At 36.2% G+C, this 16,270-nt stretch overlaps 1 protein-coding gene across 3 annotated transcripts in view; it reads right to left on the reverse strand.

The window, feature by feature from the left end:
- DNAI3 (dynein axonemal intermediate chain 3) overlaps nucleotides 1-16,268 on the reverse strand; it is a 25,732-nt gene extending 9,464 nt beyond the window's left edge. Inside the window, exons 1-13 of one of the 3 annotated variants that reach the window (XM_040565225.1) lie at nucleotides 16,216-16,268; nucleotides 11,715-11,842; nucleotides 10,650-10,688; nucleotides 6,574-6,755; nucleotides 6,012-6,116; nucleotides 5,003-5,161; nucleotides 4,370-4,569; nucleotides 3,971-4,087; nucleotides 3,095-3,285; nucleotides 2,113-2,234; nucleotides 1,926-2,015; nucleotides 1,341-1,478; nucleotides 518-646 (exon numbers count right to left, since the gene is read on the reverse strand). In XM_040565225.1, coding sequence (XP_040421159.1) covers nucleotides 518-646; nucleotides 1,341-1,478; nucleotides 1,926-2,015; nucleotides 2,113-2,234; nucleotides 3,095-3,285; nucleotides 3,971-4,087; nucleotides 4,370-4,569; nucleotides 5,003-5,161; nucleotides 6,012-6,116; nucleotides 6,574-6,755; nucleotides 10,650-10,688; nucleotides 11,715-11,829 — 1,587 coding nt within the window. In that variant the 5' untranslated portion in view covers nucleotides 11,830-11,842; nucleotides 16,216-16,268. The other 2 variants (XM_040565224.1, XM_040565226.1) reach the window with 2 other exon arrangements.
- Nucleotides 16,269-16,270: the final 2 nt, after the last annotated feature.

Consider the following 16,270-nt stretch of genomic DNA (forward strand, 5'->3'; position numbering starts at 1 on the left):
TCCTGTAATAGACTTGGACCCTTTAACTACATTGAGCCTGTGTACCATGGAGCTTTAAAAACATCACAGAAAATACAAGAGTTGAGTACAAAGCAGCTAGAAAAACTAAGTTAACTACTATAGCAATCTTTTTAGGTGCCTAGGTACTTAGCTAATTGAAATTACTTTTCTGAATTCTTGGTGGCAGACTGGGATTACCCAAAGTAGAAATTCAACACATTTTAGATACAGAAAGCTTACAGTTAGACTTGTAATTCCAAATTGTATTTTGTGTAAAACTACTATTTTTTTTTCCAGTACTGACAGAATCGTATTAGGGTGAGAACACAGCACAGTTGTAAAACGCAATGAACAGGACAAGCAGCACCAGATTATTTAGCATTTTAAAATGCAGTCAGAAGTAATGAGAGCTATTACAAATAATTGAACCTTTAATATTTTATCTTGAGTTTACACTATGATTTCTGAAGTAAGTAGGAAAACAGTAAAAAGTGGAAAAATAAGTATTTAAACTCACCTCAAAATGATCTGGCAGCCAGTGTATATCTGTAATCACTGTTTTATGGCTACCCTCTATGGAAGAGGTTGCACAATATCTCACTAAAGGTGGTTCTGTATCACTCTCATCGTCTTTCATATATGATGGCTAGAAATGTTTTAAAAAGAGTTATCTTAGCGTATTTCCAAAGTAAAATTGTAAACCTGTCAGAGAAAAAGCTTACTTTACATACTGATAAATCCTTCTTCACATATTTCAGAACTATCTGTAAAACTTTCTTGGGGTCTAATATAGAACCTTCTGAAAATGGAAAGCCTTGAAACTGGCATTTGGATATGAAGCTCTGAAGAGAATTCCAATGTGCCTCTCCAGGCACACATCCAGTAAGGTATTAGTTTCTCCTCTGCTTTTAGGTCTCTCCCCTTTATAGTTTCCTTCCACTGAAATGTTTGTCATCTTCCAAGCTACCTTTTTTTTTTTTTTTTTTTCTGTCCATACGTTTTCATTTTCAGTGAAATACTGAGTCATTTTCAGTATTATATTTACCAACAAATGCTATACATATTTGATGGACTTCATATGATAAGGGTTGAGTATATGTTGATGCCCAATAAAGAGCAGTCATAGTGAAGCCAAAGCCTGCACAAAATACAGTAAAGCTATTAAGCTGCACTAATCAGGTAGAAATGATATTGTGATAATGGGTTTATTTCGTGAACCCATCAGGTTTCTTATCCTGCTTAGTATCCCATTGCAAAGATTATCTACTCCTCTGTTTTGAGCCAGGATACCTTCACCCATTTTTCCCACTAACTTGTATTCTAACTTTCCTTGTCTTCACCTCAGATGTATCGTTGTTCTCCAATAGATTTAGAACAGAAGCACTGTCCATATTAATAACTGACTTTTTGACTCCAACAGTAATGCTTTTTGCATTTTGCAGTCTTTCTTCATGTTTAGAAATATCCCACAGTACAACCTACAATGACAAATAATTATATTATGATTTCTTTCATTCTTTGTATTAATATGCATTTTTCAAATACAATTCTTTTTTTTTTTTTGGGGGGGAATGAGAAATTTACTGTGTACTAGAATTTAAGTCTTCAGAAGTATTGCCTCTTCAATGTTGAAAGGCCATGCTTACATCAAAAAAAAAGTCTTCACAGTTTGACCTATTTACCTGATTTTTATCCTATTTTACTGATGAACTGCAAATAACCATTTTGAAGTAATGGCTGAACTTTGGAATAATCAGACAATTTAGCAGAATTCAGTACAGGATTAGAGAATTTCTTTAATTCATTTCACAGTGAAAATACAAAGAAATACAAATTCTATGCCATGGAATTTTGGCTTACAATATTTTCATACTGTAAGAAAATACAGAGATATCTAACTTCATTCTGAAACAGAGAATTAATACCTGTCCATTGAAGCAGCCACCAGCAATGATATTTGGATCACTTGGACTGAACTGAAAGCAGTAAATGTCATGAGGACATTCTAATATTAACTAAAAAGAAGAAGAAAACAGTAGTTGAGAAATAGTCACATTTATTGTTCTCTTGTTATTTGAACACTTGGAATTTTTGAAAGTCCTGATTAAATACCTGAGGGCGGATAGGGTCAGAAAAGCTCCAAAAAATGACTGAGTCCTGCAACAATAATTTGTCAGAAAGGTTAATTCTTTCTTCATCAGAATGCTGCTGTGTTGCTGACTCTGCTATTATCCCTGATTGAGAGAGAAAAGAAATTTTCTCAGAAGAGATAAATCAAATTTCAACATTCTATTAATTACGCTAAGTGACTTATATTTAGCCCTTGCCAGTACAGTGGTAAAAAAAAGTGCATATATTTATATTTTTCTTTTTATAGATCGACTTTGAAGAAATTACTTCTGTTAGAATTATCTATCAATGTGTTGTGGAAGCTCAGGATCAGGATAAAACTCAACTTTTCTGCTACTAATCTGTAATCATGTAATACTGAACCTGAAATGATAAGACAAGCATGTAGACCTGGCCATCCATCATGAAATCAAATCTTTCGTAGTTTAATTAATTTCCTATGCAGGCAGCAATGTTGGCTGTTAGTATGCTGTGCAATTAAGACATTCATATGAAACTTAATTGTGCTTTCAAGCATGGCTTTTTAGAGTAGTAATACCAAGTAGGGAGCAGGAGGAGACATTTAATATGGCTCATGATGCTCCCTGGCACTCAGTAGAGCCACATGCCAGGGCAGCTGTAATGTTCCTCAAAAATACTAGGCGTGCTACAAGACCCAGCCATGGGGAGAATGTGTATAGAACCACAAGTACCTAGCACAGTTGCAGCCCTGCTTAAATGAGCCTCATAAGGGAGAAATTTCCCCCTCCTATAAGCTCCAGTTCTATGCTAGTGTTATAGGCTTTGCATGACCTTTCTGAACTACATAAACGTCTGTATTCTTTTTCACTTTATCTCAAATTGGCAATTCAGACATACAAAATTGTGTTTATTATTTTTTTTAAATTTACAGGTCAATGACTATGAAAGATGCACAGTTTATAGCAGTCATGTAATACATGTCATTCAAGATTAAGATCATTACCATAGATGGTCGGATGCCAACGGACGCAGCTAATACTTCTGTCCTTGAGATAGTTCGGATCTGTGAATGATTGGTATGCTTTAAGATAGACGTCTGACTTGTCACCAGAACTGCTTTCATCTTCTGCTAGGGCCTTCCAGTCATCAAAAAAGGCATTCATAATTTCATTCTGCTGCAATGCAATTTCCATTCTGTTTTGTGAAAAGAACAGTTAATACTTTGAAGAATCCAGATATGACTACTCAGTAGTAGAATCACAAATATGTCTGTGAAGAGACAGCTTTTGTTTTACACAAAATTATGACCATATTATTAAAAAGAAAAATTCCTCAGTGATACATCACAACTGTAAGGAGACTATTCCCCATTTAAAAAAAATAATTATACCAAGAATTTGACTCCGGTTGTGTGTGCATCAAGTACTGTGCAGTTGTCCCATTCTTGTGCAAAAAGTGTCAGTAAGTGGGACTTGTCCCATGACTTGGGCCTGTAGAACAGCACCTTGGCTCTTCTGCATAACTCTCTGCTTGAGTGAGCAGTGTTTGAAAGATGAGCTTTGCAGCTTGTTTGAAAAGATGTATTGCTACCAACTGTAACAGGCGTAATTCCAATTTAAGCTATTATTCAAATTAATGCAGTATAGATTTCATGTTCGTTTTAATTAGGCACAAATATCAGGTTAATATTTGTTAATATTAAAATAATAAGCATGAGAAAGAATAAAAGCAAGAGGATAAGAAAGAACAAGCAAGAGAAAAAAAAACTTCAGTATTTGACCAGATCGGTGGTCCACTCAGCCAAGAGTTCTGACTCCATTCACTTTGATTCTATATCATTTCATGCAGCCTTTAAAGTATATCGCTGCAGTAACTTTACCTTAAATGTACTGATGTGAGAAATTCTTTCAGTTTCTCAGATGACAGACTCTCTTCCATCTCTTCATTTGACAACTGTCTAGGAGAATACTGCGTGGCTGCATTTTTTGGATAGGTCCTAACCAATTGAAATAAATTTAAACATGAGTATGCATATAAACAACTTCAAATGCAAAAACCCATGTAATATGTAAAACTAAAAGCTAAGTATATTCATTTTTTCTAGAATCTCTTTGGAAAAGAGTGAAAGAAGATACAGACAGAGCATCCAATTTTGTTCTCTTAATCAATTTGTAACAGAGCATGTCCAGAGGAGTTGAGTTAATCTGCATAACATTAGGTGAGATCAGAAATGGTTCATAGCTTAGTAAACAAGCTGATAAATATTTCTCACACTTACCATTTTGTCTGAGTACTAGCTTCTTTTACTTTTGGAACCATTTGTACACCCACATCTCTTTCAAGCAGTTTAATGCTGAAAGTTTTGTCTTGGTAGGAAGTGCATTCAACATAACTGTCTTTCACATGTGAAGCATTCCTATCAGTAAATCTAATTGGTGCGCCAAACTTCCTGCGTGCTCGAGAAAACATGTACTTAATCTGCAAAAAGTATTTCCGAAGTTAGCAAAGGAGAGAGTTCTTGGAAGATCCATTTTGTAAAATGGCATTATTCTTATAATAGTAGAACGAGTTCTATTGATGGTTTCTGTACTGAATTTACTTATATTTCTGCATTGTGAAATTCTGAAGTGTTCATATAAATCAGCTATGTACAAGTGCCTCCGTCCCTGGAGGTGTTCAAGACCAGGTTAGATGAGACCCTTAAAAGGAAAGGAGTCATAAAAAATAGTTTCTGCAGCACTTTGTTTTTGGTAACAGTTGATAGTTCTCTTTTGTGTGTGTTTTTTTTTTTTTAAAGACTCCAAGCAAAAACTAGGATTGCAAGCTTCAATTTCTGACTTTTGCTTTTTGAGGAACTTAAAATAAATTTGTTTTTGTGATATTTGATTAAGTTACATCTGTTATTTCTGACCTTTGTAACATAGCCTTTAACAGATTCTTCTTCAACTTCCTTTTCGCTGCCAAGAGAAACCCATGGTTTGTGGACAGAATGCTTATAGGCATGGACTTCCAGAGTTCCCTCTTTTTCTTCTTCACTTTTTTCTTCTTTTTCTTCTGCAGTGTCTGGAGTCTGTGACATCAAACAGTGAAAAATAATGTTTTTTCAAAAATGTGTTTCTGAAATATAAGTATGAACTAGAAACCTGGAATTCAGTTTTCATTTACACATTATTTTGTCTCAGTGCAATAAATCTGGCTATGCTGTGCCCCTGCATTCAATTGGGTTAGGTCCCATTTATCCATTTGTGCATTAGAATTTTCCAATAAATGTTACATATTTAATATTTAAATACTAAAGAGTGTTATGTTATATTCAAGAGTTGTCTTGAAAGCAAATCACTGTTATATAAAAAGAATTTATAGTGATTTTCTACATTACGCCTTCCTGTCTGGAATTGCAATTTGCTTTTCTATTAATTGTTGCTTCTAATGCTGGGTGAGAAACTCATGTTGAAAAATGATATAATCTGACCATAAACCTTCTTCTGTGATGCAAAGCACAAGGGGAAATCTATATATCTGCTGTTATTTAGAGCTACAGAACAAAGTATTATTTGAAGACTATATATGTGTATTGTGAAAAATAAATAGAATACTTACTTGAAGGTACCCAATATATTATTATAATCTCTTAATTGTATGTCTTGTAAACCTGGATCTTGGCAGAGGAAATTAACACATGATAAAAATGCAGCACTCAGTTATACTAGCCATCTGAAGTAAAATACAAAGTCTTTCTCACTGCAAAAGGTATTTTAACAGCGATACATCTATTTTTCATGATCAGATTAACCATCAGAGAAACATTCTGGCTTACCAAGCATATCAGATGTTTATGAATACAATACCAATCCTGAAGTATATATTTCAGACAAGATTCTGAATTATTGATAGAGTAATGCTGTGGTATATTTCCTTACCTTCAGAAAGTTTTCCTTGGCTTCCTCAGAAGCAACAAGGTAAAAGTTCTGTCCATACTGGAAATTTGCATCAAAAACTACCAGAAGTTCTTCCCCTGGATATTCCTATTTTAATTAAAACAAATATTGGAAAACTGAAAACAAATAGCATCCAAAAAACACATAAAACTAATGAGATTGTGTAAACTCAGAATCTTTGGTTAATCTTGTGATCTTAACAGAGAAATTTCATGTGCAGAATTAAACAAGAAACTGTTTCAATGATTCTCAGTAAGTAGGCTATGAATCAGAGAAAGCCAAATCTGTTCAGCTCTGTCTGTTCACAGAATCAAAACTAGTACCATTTATTTTACTTTTAGCATATTTTCAATCTAAAATTATTTTTTGTTTGTTTTTAAGTGCGTGGTGGGCCATGACAAACGTCTAGAGTTGACAGTGGTCCATGACCTTTGGATATTACAGTGTTAATGTTTTTACGGAGTCAAACAAGGACAGAACTTATTAAAAGAATATATGCTCTGAGAGTATACAATTTAAAGTGAGAATGAAATAAGCTACTTACTAGAACAACTCTTTTGACAGGATGGAAATCAGAAATAGCAGCTCTTGTTTTCAGGTCCTGAATTATGTCTTCTTTTTTAATAAGTTTGAAACAATTTTCTTCTGTGACATCCTCATCCACTCGGCAATTAAAAATTTCTTGGGTTTTTGTAGTGAAGACCAAGGGAAAAATTTCTGGGTGGCCTATGAAAGAAAGCAAAATTGCACGATAAACAAATTTAGAGTGTTCTTTAAATGTAAACATATCCCTTAATAACTTCAGGTCTTTACTGTTTCCTAGCAGATTGCCTTTGAATCTTTCAGCTTAGTTTGTGGTATTTATGGAGGTGTGGAATACAAATTATATTATATTTTGCTTATCTTGGAGATGACTGTACCTAATGTTTTCTACTTAATAAATATGTTATTCCTAGTATGAGTGTTTTTCTTTTGATCAACAGGTGGTTATGAATTTTATGAATATACATTAAGGACACAAGAGCGCTTGATTATATACTCTAGTCCTTCCCTGTAGAGCAACACCATGTTAAGCTGCTGTTCAATCTAAATACAGCTTCAATACCATCCCAAATAAGGACGCTTCTCTGATTTTGGACTTAGGCCTTCCTCTCATTCAGTTCTGACTGTCATTGAGTCTATTTTTGAACTAGTAGGTGAGACTGAAGTGAGGTCACTAAGATTTAAACCAGGTACAAGAGTTTATTTTCAGCTTTGCTGGAGAATATATAGTTGACCTCTGTTAGGTTCAATCATGTCCGTTCAGAACAAGACAGCAGTTTCTTATCCTAACTCTTGACATTGTTATCTTCAGCATTTTTAGAGAGGCTGGGTGCAGTTAGGTAACCTGGGGACTGCACTTTGCAAACACTCACAATCTGAAGATAATATACAGTGCTTAGGTCAGCCATATGTACATTGTCTTGCACAAACTACATCTTCTGCCTTACATAACAGATAAAAGTTAAGACCAATATAGACCAAGCTAGATGAATCCTTCCTCACTAAGACTCTTACCAATACTGCCCTGCCATAAAAAAAACAACAAAAAAAACCACAACTGTATTCTTCGTGAAGGCCACTGTACTTTCATCTGAGAAGGCTAGCAAGTGTTCATTTTGAACATTCAATTTTTCGATAAACTGGAAAATGGTAAAGATTTAGCAACATGTATATGTGGGATTTTTATTATCTACTAACGTGGGTTTATCATCTACTATAATGGGCTTGATAAGAGCTGATATTTTCAGTCTCTGTAATATTTCTTTGAGATATTAAATATTTTATCTTAATTCCCCGCACTTGTGGTATTTTTATTCTTGTGTGTGCCTTAAATTAGAGTTGATTTGTCTAAAATGATGATATTGACCAGTTGGCTCAGCACGTTTTGAGAAGCTATCTCTGACCTAAGCCAACAAGGACTGACAGAACAATAAATCCTTCTTAATGTCTATCATCTGGGAAACTAAATCTGTATAAGCCTGTCACGTAATATATAATGTTTGATGAATCTGACATTTATCCTTTAAACTCTTTCAGTGCTGCTCCTCCACTGCACCCATTCTGCTACAGTCATCCATGAAAATTAATGAAATGTATGGCACATCTGGTACACCCTGTGCTATACCAGGTATGATTTATTTGGCATTCACTGGTTATTTTGTAGCATACACAATAGGCATGTACAGTCCATTAATTCACTTTCAGCACAATTGTAGTCAATATTACATGGCTTTCTTTTTCGATATCTCGGAGATTTCCAGGATTTCTGTGCGGATGCTTCCAAAAATTACATATTATAGGCAAAGGATTGGGAAAGATCTCTGAAGGTTGTCATTATAGGCAACACCAGACCAAGTCAGCCCTGGTTTATCTTCTGGAGCCCGTATTCTTGTCTTTCTGATACTACTCTCTGTAGCTGACGAGGCCAAGATCTGGATTTTACTTTTGCTTATCAATTTTGGCAATGAGACCAGACTCAGAAAAAGTGCATAGTCTATGTTGATTTAAAACATATAATCTTTTTAAGAAACTGCTAAAGTTGATCTGCAGGACTCCCAGGTCACCCTAGCCAAAGACAGGAGGCCTCATAAGGAAATGGACTGAAACCGAAGTACAAACCACAACAGAACAGACAGACTTTATATTTTGATATATTGGAGCCATAAATTAAATCTCATTTTGCAAACTGCATTTCTTAAAGCATATCTGATAAATTAGTAAAAATGGGTGCAGAAAAAAAATAACACAAAGACAAAACAGAAAAACAGTACTGGGAGGTGAAATGGTCCCCTCTTGCTTACAGTGGGAAACCTTCCATCTGAAAGTATGACTAAGAAGGTATGACTGTCCCTTTGCTGTGCTCTTGGCATAAGCCAAGAGGATAGAAACCTAGAGTTGCCTACAAAAAAGAATGTAATTTCCATCTCTGCCATACACAACCGGCTCACAGGATGGAATGGACAGGAAAGGCAATGGAACAGCGGATTTGTATGTATCACAGTCTTCAGAGTTGGTTATGTGGCTAGTGCAATTTAGAGAAGTAGAAATTAAAAAGTTAGAAGCATAATTTGGTGACTGTTATGTGAATTTCTAACAGAAGATTATTCTCGTGGCTCAAAGTAAATTAAAGTAAAATTGAGCAATTAAATTTTTGATACATCAAAAAAGTTAAGTAGAAATAACTTTTTTTTCAGGAAGCTTGTATGATGACTTTTTTTTTTTTTTAAATGCTGAATCAGATGCGAACAGTCTTGTCCCCAAAGACTAAAGTTAAAAAAATCTTCTCAAAGAGATATAGGTTTCAATATCAATAGAAACAATACAAGCATGCATTAAAGTTAAGCAAAATACAATGGGCATCATTACGAGAGAGAGCAGAGTAGGACAGATAGTCTAAGTGGTGTTTTTTCACTGCTCAACTGCTGTAGGTTCAAGTTAAAAACAAAGCAGTCATCAGATTTAAAATATGTGCATCTTTTAGTCAAAAGTACTAATATTCTGTATTATAGAATTGTACCTTACAGCATTCTATACTGTAGGGCCTGTGTTATAGATTCTTGGGAACTATACGTAGCTCTATATTATAGATTCATAAGGAGCTGCTATTGGAATTCTTACCAGTATGAACATTTTAATTGAATGCTGTTTTCCAGTAAAGAGTATGTAGCATATATACTTCATGTTTTGTTCTAATAGGAAATTGTATTCATGTACTTTGAAAAGACCATAGCTCTTCGTGCTATCAGCACTTCACAAAGAGCCAAAAACTCTACAAGAAGTAAAGAACATTTGCAGGTCTTGCACTAAGGAGATACCGTGGATACAGTTTGAATCCTGCACAGACGGTGGCTAAAGAGCATCATTTTTTCCTCTCTCTACTGTCAGGTTAGGTATTATGGATCTAACCTTATTTGCCACCAGGTGGAGCTAAAATTCTCTCAATGACAAAACTAAGAATCTCCAGGAATACCATGATTTTCATTTTAAAAGTAACACTTTCATGATCTGAGGAATCACTTGTCCATTTTCTTTAATTGCAGATTACCCATTTTGGTGAGGCTAGTCAGAGCGCACTTTTCACTTTCACCTACGTTTGTACAGGATTGTGTATGAAGGCAAGTGATATACGAAGTCTTTAAAAATTACCAGGTTTGTATATTCCTAGCTTGCCACGTAATATTAAATAAGCAGATTTAACAATGATTCGACGAAATCAAAGATTAAAAAATGATTGTCATTTTTTTCTTACAATTGCTACCTATTATTAAATGCAAACATTTTGTATCCCATAATTCTGTTGCAATGCTCTTTATTTCCCCTGATCACAGCTCCTCTCAATCCAAGATAAAAACATCATCTACAAACCCATATCTGCTTCTTTTCTCACTGCACTGGTGCTACTCAGAGAGTGGTACGGTTTGTAATCACTATTGTAATAGACGTACTTCTTCCCAGTTTCTATTTTTTCCCATTCATATTTTTTTCTTTTCATTCCATGGCATTAGTAACATTGAAGCTTCAAAATGTTGAAAATATTCCAAAACTATTACTTTAAAGCCCAGTCATCATAGCACTTACCTATTCTTTCCATAGAAAGATCAACTTCATCTTTTTTATCTGAAATACAACAACATGATGTTATCAGTAATTTTTCTTCCTTAATAAATACCCATGAATAACCGTCTTTTCCTTGTTGGGGCAATATTTAAAATCTTAAAATTGTGGGGCAATCATCATGCAAATCATGTCATGTGAGGAGGTGACAAACAGACAAGGCTGGCTAACATGGTACAGTAGCAGAACTGGCAGGTGTGCGGGTAGGAGTAGATGTTACTCCTCCTAACAGTGGAGAAGTCAGGCTTGCTCTGAGGGGCAGGGTGCTGCAGGAGTTGGGCATTCGTCAGTTCCTGAGAGGGAACCTACAAACTCCAGGGAGGGGTAGGATAGGAGGAGATTACCACTGATGAGCAGAATATTCTCTGCAGCACGACAGCTATTAATCAAATGGGGACAAAAAGGTGATTAAAAGGGAAAATCAACTTATGGAAGTTGGCTGTCATGACCAAAAAAAACACCCTACCAACAACAAATTTGTATTTAGCAAGGCCTTTTCTTAGCCTTATGCTTCCTTAGCTGTGCACTGTAAATGACGCAAGTGGTGTAGTCTCTCATGACATCTCAGAAAAATGCAATAAAATGCACTGCAATTAAATTGTGAGACTTTGGTATATTTTTAAGGTCTGTTGTTGTACCTTTAGAGTATGATCCTGAGCATCTAAACTCCAGCTGTTGGGGCACCTTTCTCTGCCGGGTGTTCTGTACCTGGACTAAGTTAGCTCTTGTAAATCTCCCCGCTTAAATGTATGAAGTCTCCTAATTTCCCATTCAATACTGGTTTTATGATACAACAAACTATTACATCTAAACTACTAAGACAAAGTGTCAATATTGCAATGTAGCTTTCTGTTCCATATTTTGGTTACAAAAACATTATCTGTAATCACAGATCACTCAGTTGTTTATGAAAATAGTATATTCTAATTCATCTCATATTTCCTTAAATGCCTGGGCCCAAAATAATTCAGGTAGCTGTTATGCAAAACCACATAACTGCTTTCTTCATATCTGTAGTATCTTACGTACCAAGCTGTTTTCGTTTGCCTTTTGAGGATTGCTTAGCTTTGTCACCTTTCTGTTTCTTTGCTGAAGTTTTTGGACTTTTCGAGGTGGTCTTGCTGGATCTGAGATTTTCTGACATGTTTTCAGATTCTCTAGAGAAGAATACATATCATCAATAAACAGTAAACAGGCAGTGGAATGCACTGTGCATGAGTGAAAATTTGGCCATTTATGTAGTTTATTATTACAGTTTAAATTTCAGCCACAGTCAAAGGTATGCTCCAGAATTTTAAATCATAAACTGTATTTTTATATTTTATGTGATAGTTGGAAATACTCCTTCTGTCCTGGGTCATTAAGTATGGAAACTGATTTTCCAAAACAGTAGAATGTTAAATTAGAATAGGCATTACCCTTACAGAAAGCTAAAGAACCTGAGCCACAGTGTGAAAAGTATAGGTGAAAATTCTATAGCTGTACATATTTGTCCCAGTGTCCTCAAGTATAAAATCATTACACAGCTGCACAAACTATTTTTGTGCTTTTGCATTTCCATTTCATTTTTCAGTGTAAGTCTGTGGAAGACAAACTTGGAAAGAAATTGTATGCATGAGTACATGCAGCAATCACACAGCTGGAGACTATACTGCCCAGAAAGCTACTTTTATTTCATTTACTCCCCTTCTTCCTAGTATCTAGAATAAGCATAAGAACAACAGCGTAGAAAAGACTCCGTTCCGTTGCAAAGAAGAAAACGAAACAGCCTGCCCACGCTGTACAGACTGGACAACACCACCAAAAAATAGAGCTCCAGCACCATCATGTGGAAGATGTACATGTAGCATCTGGTAAAGCTACACCAGCATGCTCCAAAATTTGTTATGAAAAGTATTGAAAATTGATATTGTTATTGAACAGCTGGAGGTATTCAGCTGGGATAAGGACAATGGGACTCCCAGTTTTTGTGCTCCGAGTACCCCTAGTGACAGGAAAGAAACTTGAACCCCCTCCCTCTCCCCACTTCCATCTCCCCACTTTTTCTTATGACTGTAAACTGACAGGCAGAGGAATTGTTTCTTAATATTATACAAAGCACCTACAGTATTTGGGTGCTACTATCATTTTGGGTTGGTCATTCGCTCCCAGGCTGCGAAACATAGTGTTTATCTGTTTTGTAACACAGTTCTCAAATACTTTGGAAGCTAGCAATATAGATAGAGGTCACAGGTTATAGCCTGGTGGTATAGCCTGTATTTGGGACCTATGTTAACTTCACATGAATTTAGGATAAGTTTTGCTATTGACTTTAATGGCAGCAAGATTTAAACTCTTGTTACAGTTATGCATTTTTATCCTTCTCCAATTAAAATAGAAAAATACTCTCAAAATCCCTGCGCTCCTTTCTCTATCAGACTGGATCTTGCAGATCACAGGTGATAAGCTGCGGGCATTTCTCTGTTGTGTATTGATTATGGCAAATACAATCTCCTTGCTTACTCCATCTGAAGACCTGTAGCAATTTAATCTTCTGTTTTTGCCAAAAAAGCAATGATAATAACAACCCAACAAATTAATGCTTCAGAATTCTGAAACTTTTTACTTGCAGTAGCAGATGGTTTTGGAAGATTTAAAAAAAAAAAAAAGTGAATTATGTACTGTAAGGAGAAACTTAGGAGGTTTTTTCTGCCCTCATTCTTACAGTCTTTTTCTCAAGTACAGGATTACAAACATTGACAATATATTTATTATGTTCAACATTCAATATATTTTCCCAGTTACAACCTTTTAAAGGTGCCTCTACACTGGACAATGCCTAGTTTACTGTTCTGAAACACTTGGGGCTACCTAACTTAGAGGGCATGCTACTTCAGGTGGTTAAGAGAGGCTAATTTTCTCATATAACCAAAAAAAAAAAAAAAGGGTATCTTCTGTCCATCTCTTCGTATATTTTAAATAAAATCTGTGACACATTTTACAGAGGGATTCTGTGTCTATTCTAACTTGAAACCAACCTTGATACTTCTGACTAAAAGAGACAGTGGCCTCCAGGATAGAAGGAGAGGACAGTTGTTTTAGAAGTTATTTGAAGGGCAATACCAACCATCTCATATGTATTACAGCTACATTGTCTTACTTTACTGTTTCCTGATTATACTCTGAAACAAAGCCAGTTTGGAAAATTTGAGTTCTTCTGAGTAACCTAAACCCTAAGTCACATGCATGGAGGAAACATTGAAAGGGCAGAGATAAATCACATGGCTATTTTTAGTAGAATAACTTGCAAGTAAAAAAAAACTCTTTTCCTTTGAATTACTTCAAGAATATTATACCTAGAAAAACAGTTAAAATTTTTGGAAGTTGTCTCCAAGTAATGCAGTTCTTCCTCCTTTAACTGAAAGAATCAGCTGTGTTATAGAGATATTGGGACCATTGGTGAAAGCAGGGAGGGTGAGCGTGTATCTATCCAATATGTTAACGGCTGCAAACGAATACAGCAATCAATAAGGACTGCTTATGGTACCAGCGTTGGTGACAGAACCTCACCAACTGGAAAGCAGATATATCCAAAGCAGTTAGAAAAATACAAGTAAGTAAAATACAAAGTAATTATCTCTTTTCACAATATCCCTAATAACATATTGCATCTGCCTGTTTGTCATCCTGTGGGCGTATGATTGTGGTTTGGAAACATTTACAGCCTCTAATGAAAGCAAAGGCAGAACTTCTAAAAAACTTCTCTGGAAGACGATCTGGCCTATATCCATTTACAAACTGTATATGCACATTTTTAAACTTTTTTTTTTTAAAGTTTAAAAAACAAACAGACAAAACCAAGAATTATGCTACTAATCCCTAGGTGCGCCCTGTGGGAAACTGGCACCAGCTGAGAACTGTAAAATATGAACTGACCAGCAATCTTCCACTCCCCAGCTCTTCCAAAAAGAGTGAGCACGTGGGCAACCTGTGGCCAAGAGCTACAGCGGACCATGCTGCCAGGCAGGGCTGGGGCTCGATAATTCCTCGCGTCAGCATGCCAGGCACTGGCACCGTTGCTCCTATTCAATGTTGTGTTTTACTTCATGGGAAAAAAAGGGCGTGGAAAAAAAGCACTTGCATACAATGTGCTGAGGTACCTCTTGTTAAGTGTTTAGACTGTGAGCCACAAGAAAATCAGTTGTTTGGCTGGTGGAAATCTTGCAATCCAAAGATTTCATGCAATATAATGTCTTAAATGTGAAGAGATTTTTTTTTAATCTGTGGTTAGCTCCTACCCTGTAAGGAATATTTCTGTATTGCTTATTTAGGAAGAACTCTATAATACAACTATTTGTCCACAAACAGGCAAAAATGCATTATACTTTTCCATTAATGCTTATATAAATCTATGATGCTGTGATTGAGAAGTGAGCTTGGAAACAGCATTTACATTAACATAATTTGAAAAATTTCAAAGTGCAAAAACTAAAAAAAAAAAGAAAACCTCTTGAAAATCAGTTGTCATATACACTACCCTATATTTTATTTTTTAAAGTAGCATTTTATTAAAATTCTTCATTAAATATGTTCAGACTAATTTTTCAGCAAATTTTCAGCGGAACATAATGTCACGCTTTAATTGGTAAGGCCCAATTAAAGCTGCAAATGTTTGACAACATCCTTTGACGTTTTGTAGCCTCATTTATTTTTAGACAGATCTCATATTCAGATCTGCAGAGTCAAGAGAAACAGTCAGATCAGAATGTTCTCTGGTCGGGTAATGGGCTGAGACATTTACAGTTACAAAACAAATCCACAAAGTTGCTAGGTACTGCAAAAGGGGAAAGTTAATTAGCTATCGGTAACACAAAAGATGCTGTCAGAATTGAGGTCAGAGTGATTCATTGCTTGCCTAATTGAATGATTTAAGATCAAGCTTGTGTGCATTACTAATTTAGGCCTGTAATTTGCTCTGGTTTGGAAATGACAAAACGTGAGTCCATTTAGCAAAAGCACTGCGAAGAAATTATTAAAAACGTGCTCTATTTTTGTGGTTTTGTTGGGGGTTCTTTAGGTAGTCTGAGTGTCAAGCTAGAAACCACCCTTCTGTCTGTAAACATCTGGGAACTCATTAAAAATACCGTCTTTTGATCTAGTCTCAAAGGCAGTTCTTGTAGAAAATACACATGCAACCTGGCCTCTACATACGCTGATACTCAGTACACACACAGCGTAGCACACCAGTGCAGTACGTTAATGCCGGCGTGCTGTGCCAGCTGTCAGGAGGGTTCTGTCAGGAAGCACACAATATTCTACTTCGCTCTACAGCGCTAACACTAAATTGACTAAACGCCTAAAGCTCGCTTTACAAATAGCGCTCGTACATATTTGGACACGACTTCTGTATAGGTGTTGTGGGGAGCAAAGCTGCCGTTTCGGCCTCTGGTTTAGTTTATCTCCTCTACGCGCGGGCAGCGGGGTCCCACGCCGCCCCGCGCCCCCTCACAGGGCGCCTCAGCCCCCCCGGCCCCGCCCCGCCCGCCGCTACCTGCGCGGCCCGGCCCCGCCGCGTCCCTGGCGCCCCGCGGTTGTCACGGCAACGG

Source organism: Cygnus olor, chromosome 8 (assembly GCF_009769625.2).
Source record: "Cygnus olor isolate bCygOlo1 chromosome 8, bCygOlo1.pri.v2, whole genome shotgun sequence".
Classification (NCBI taxonomy): Eukaryota; Metazoa; Chordata; class Aves; order Anseriformes; family Anatidae; genus Cygnus; species Cygnus olor.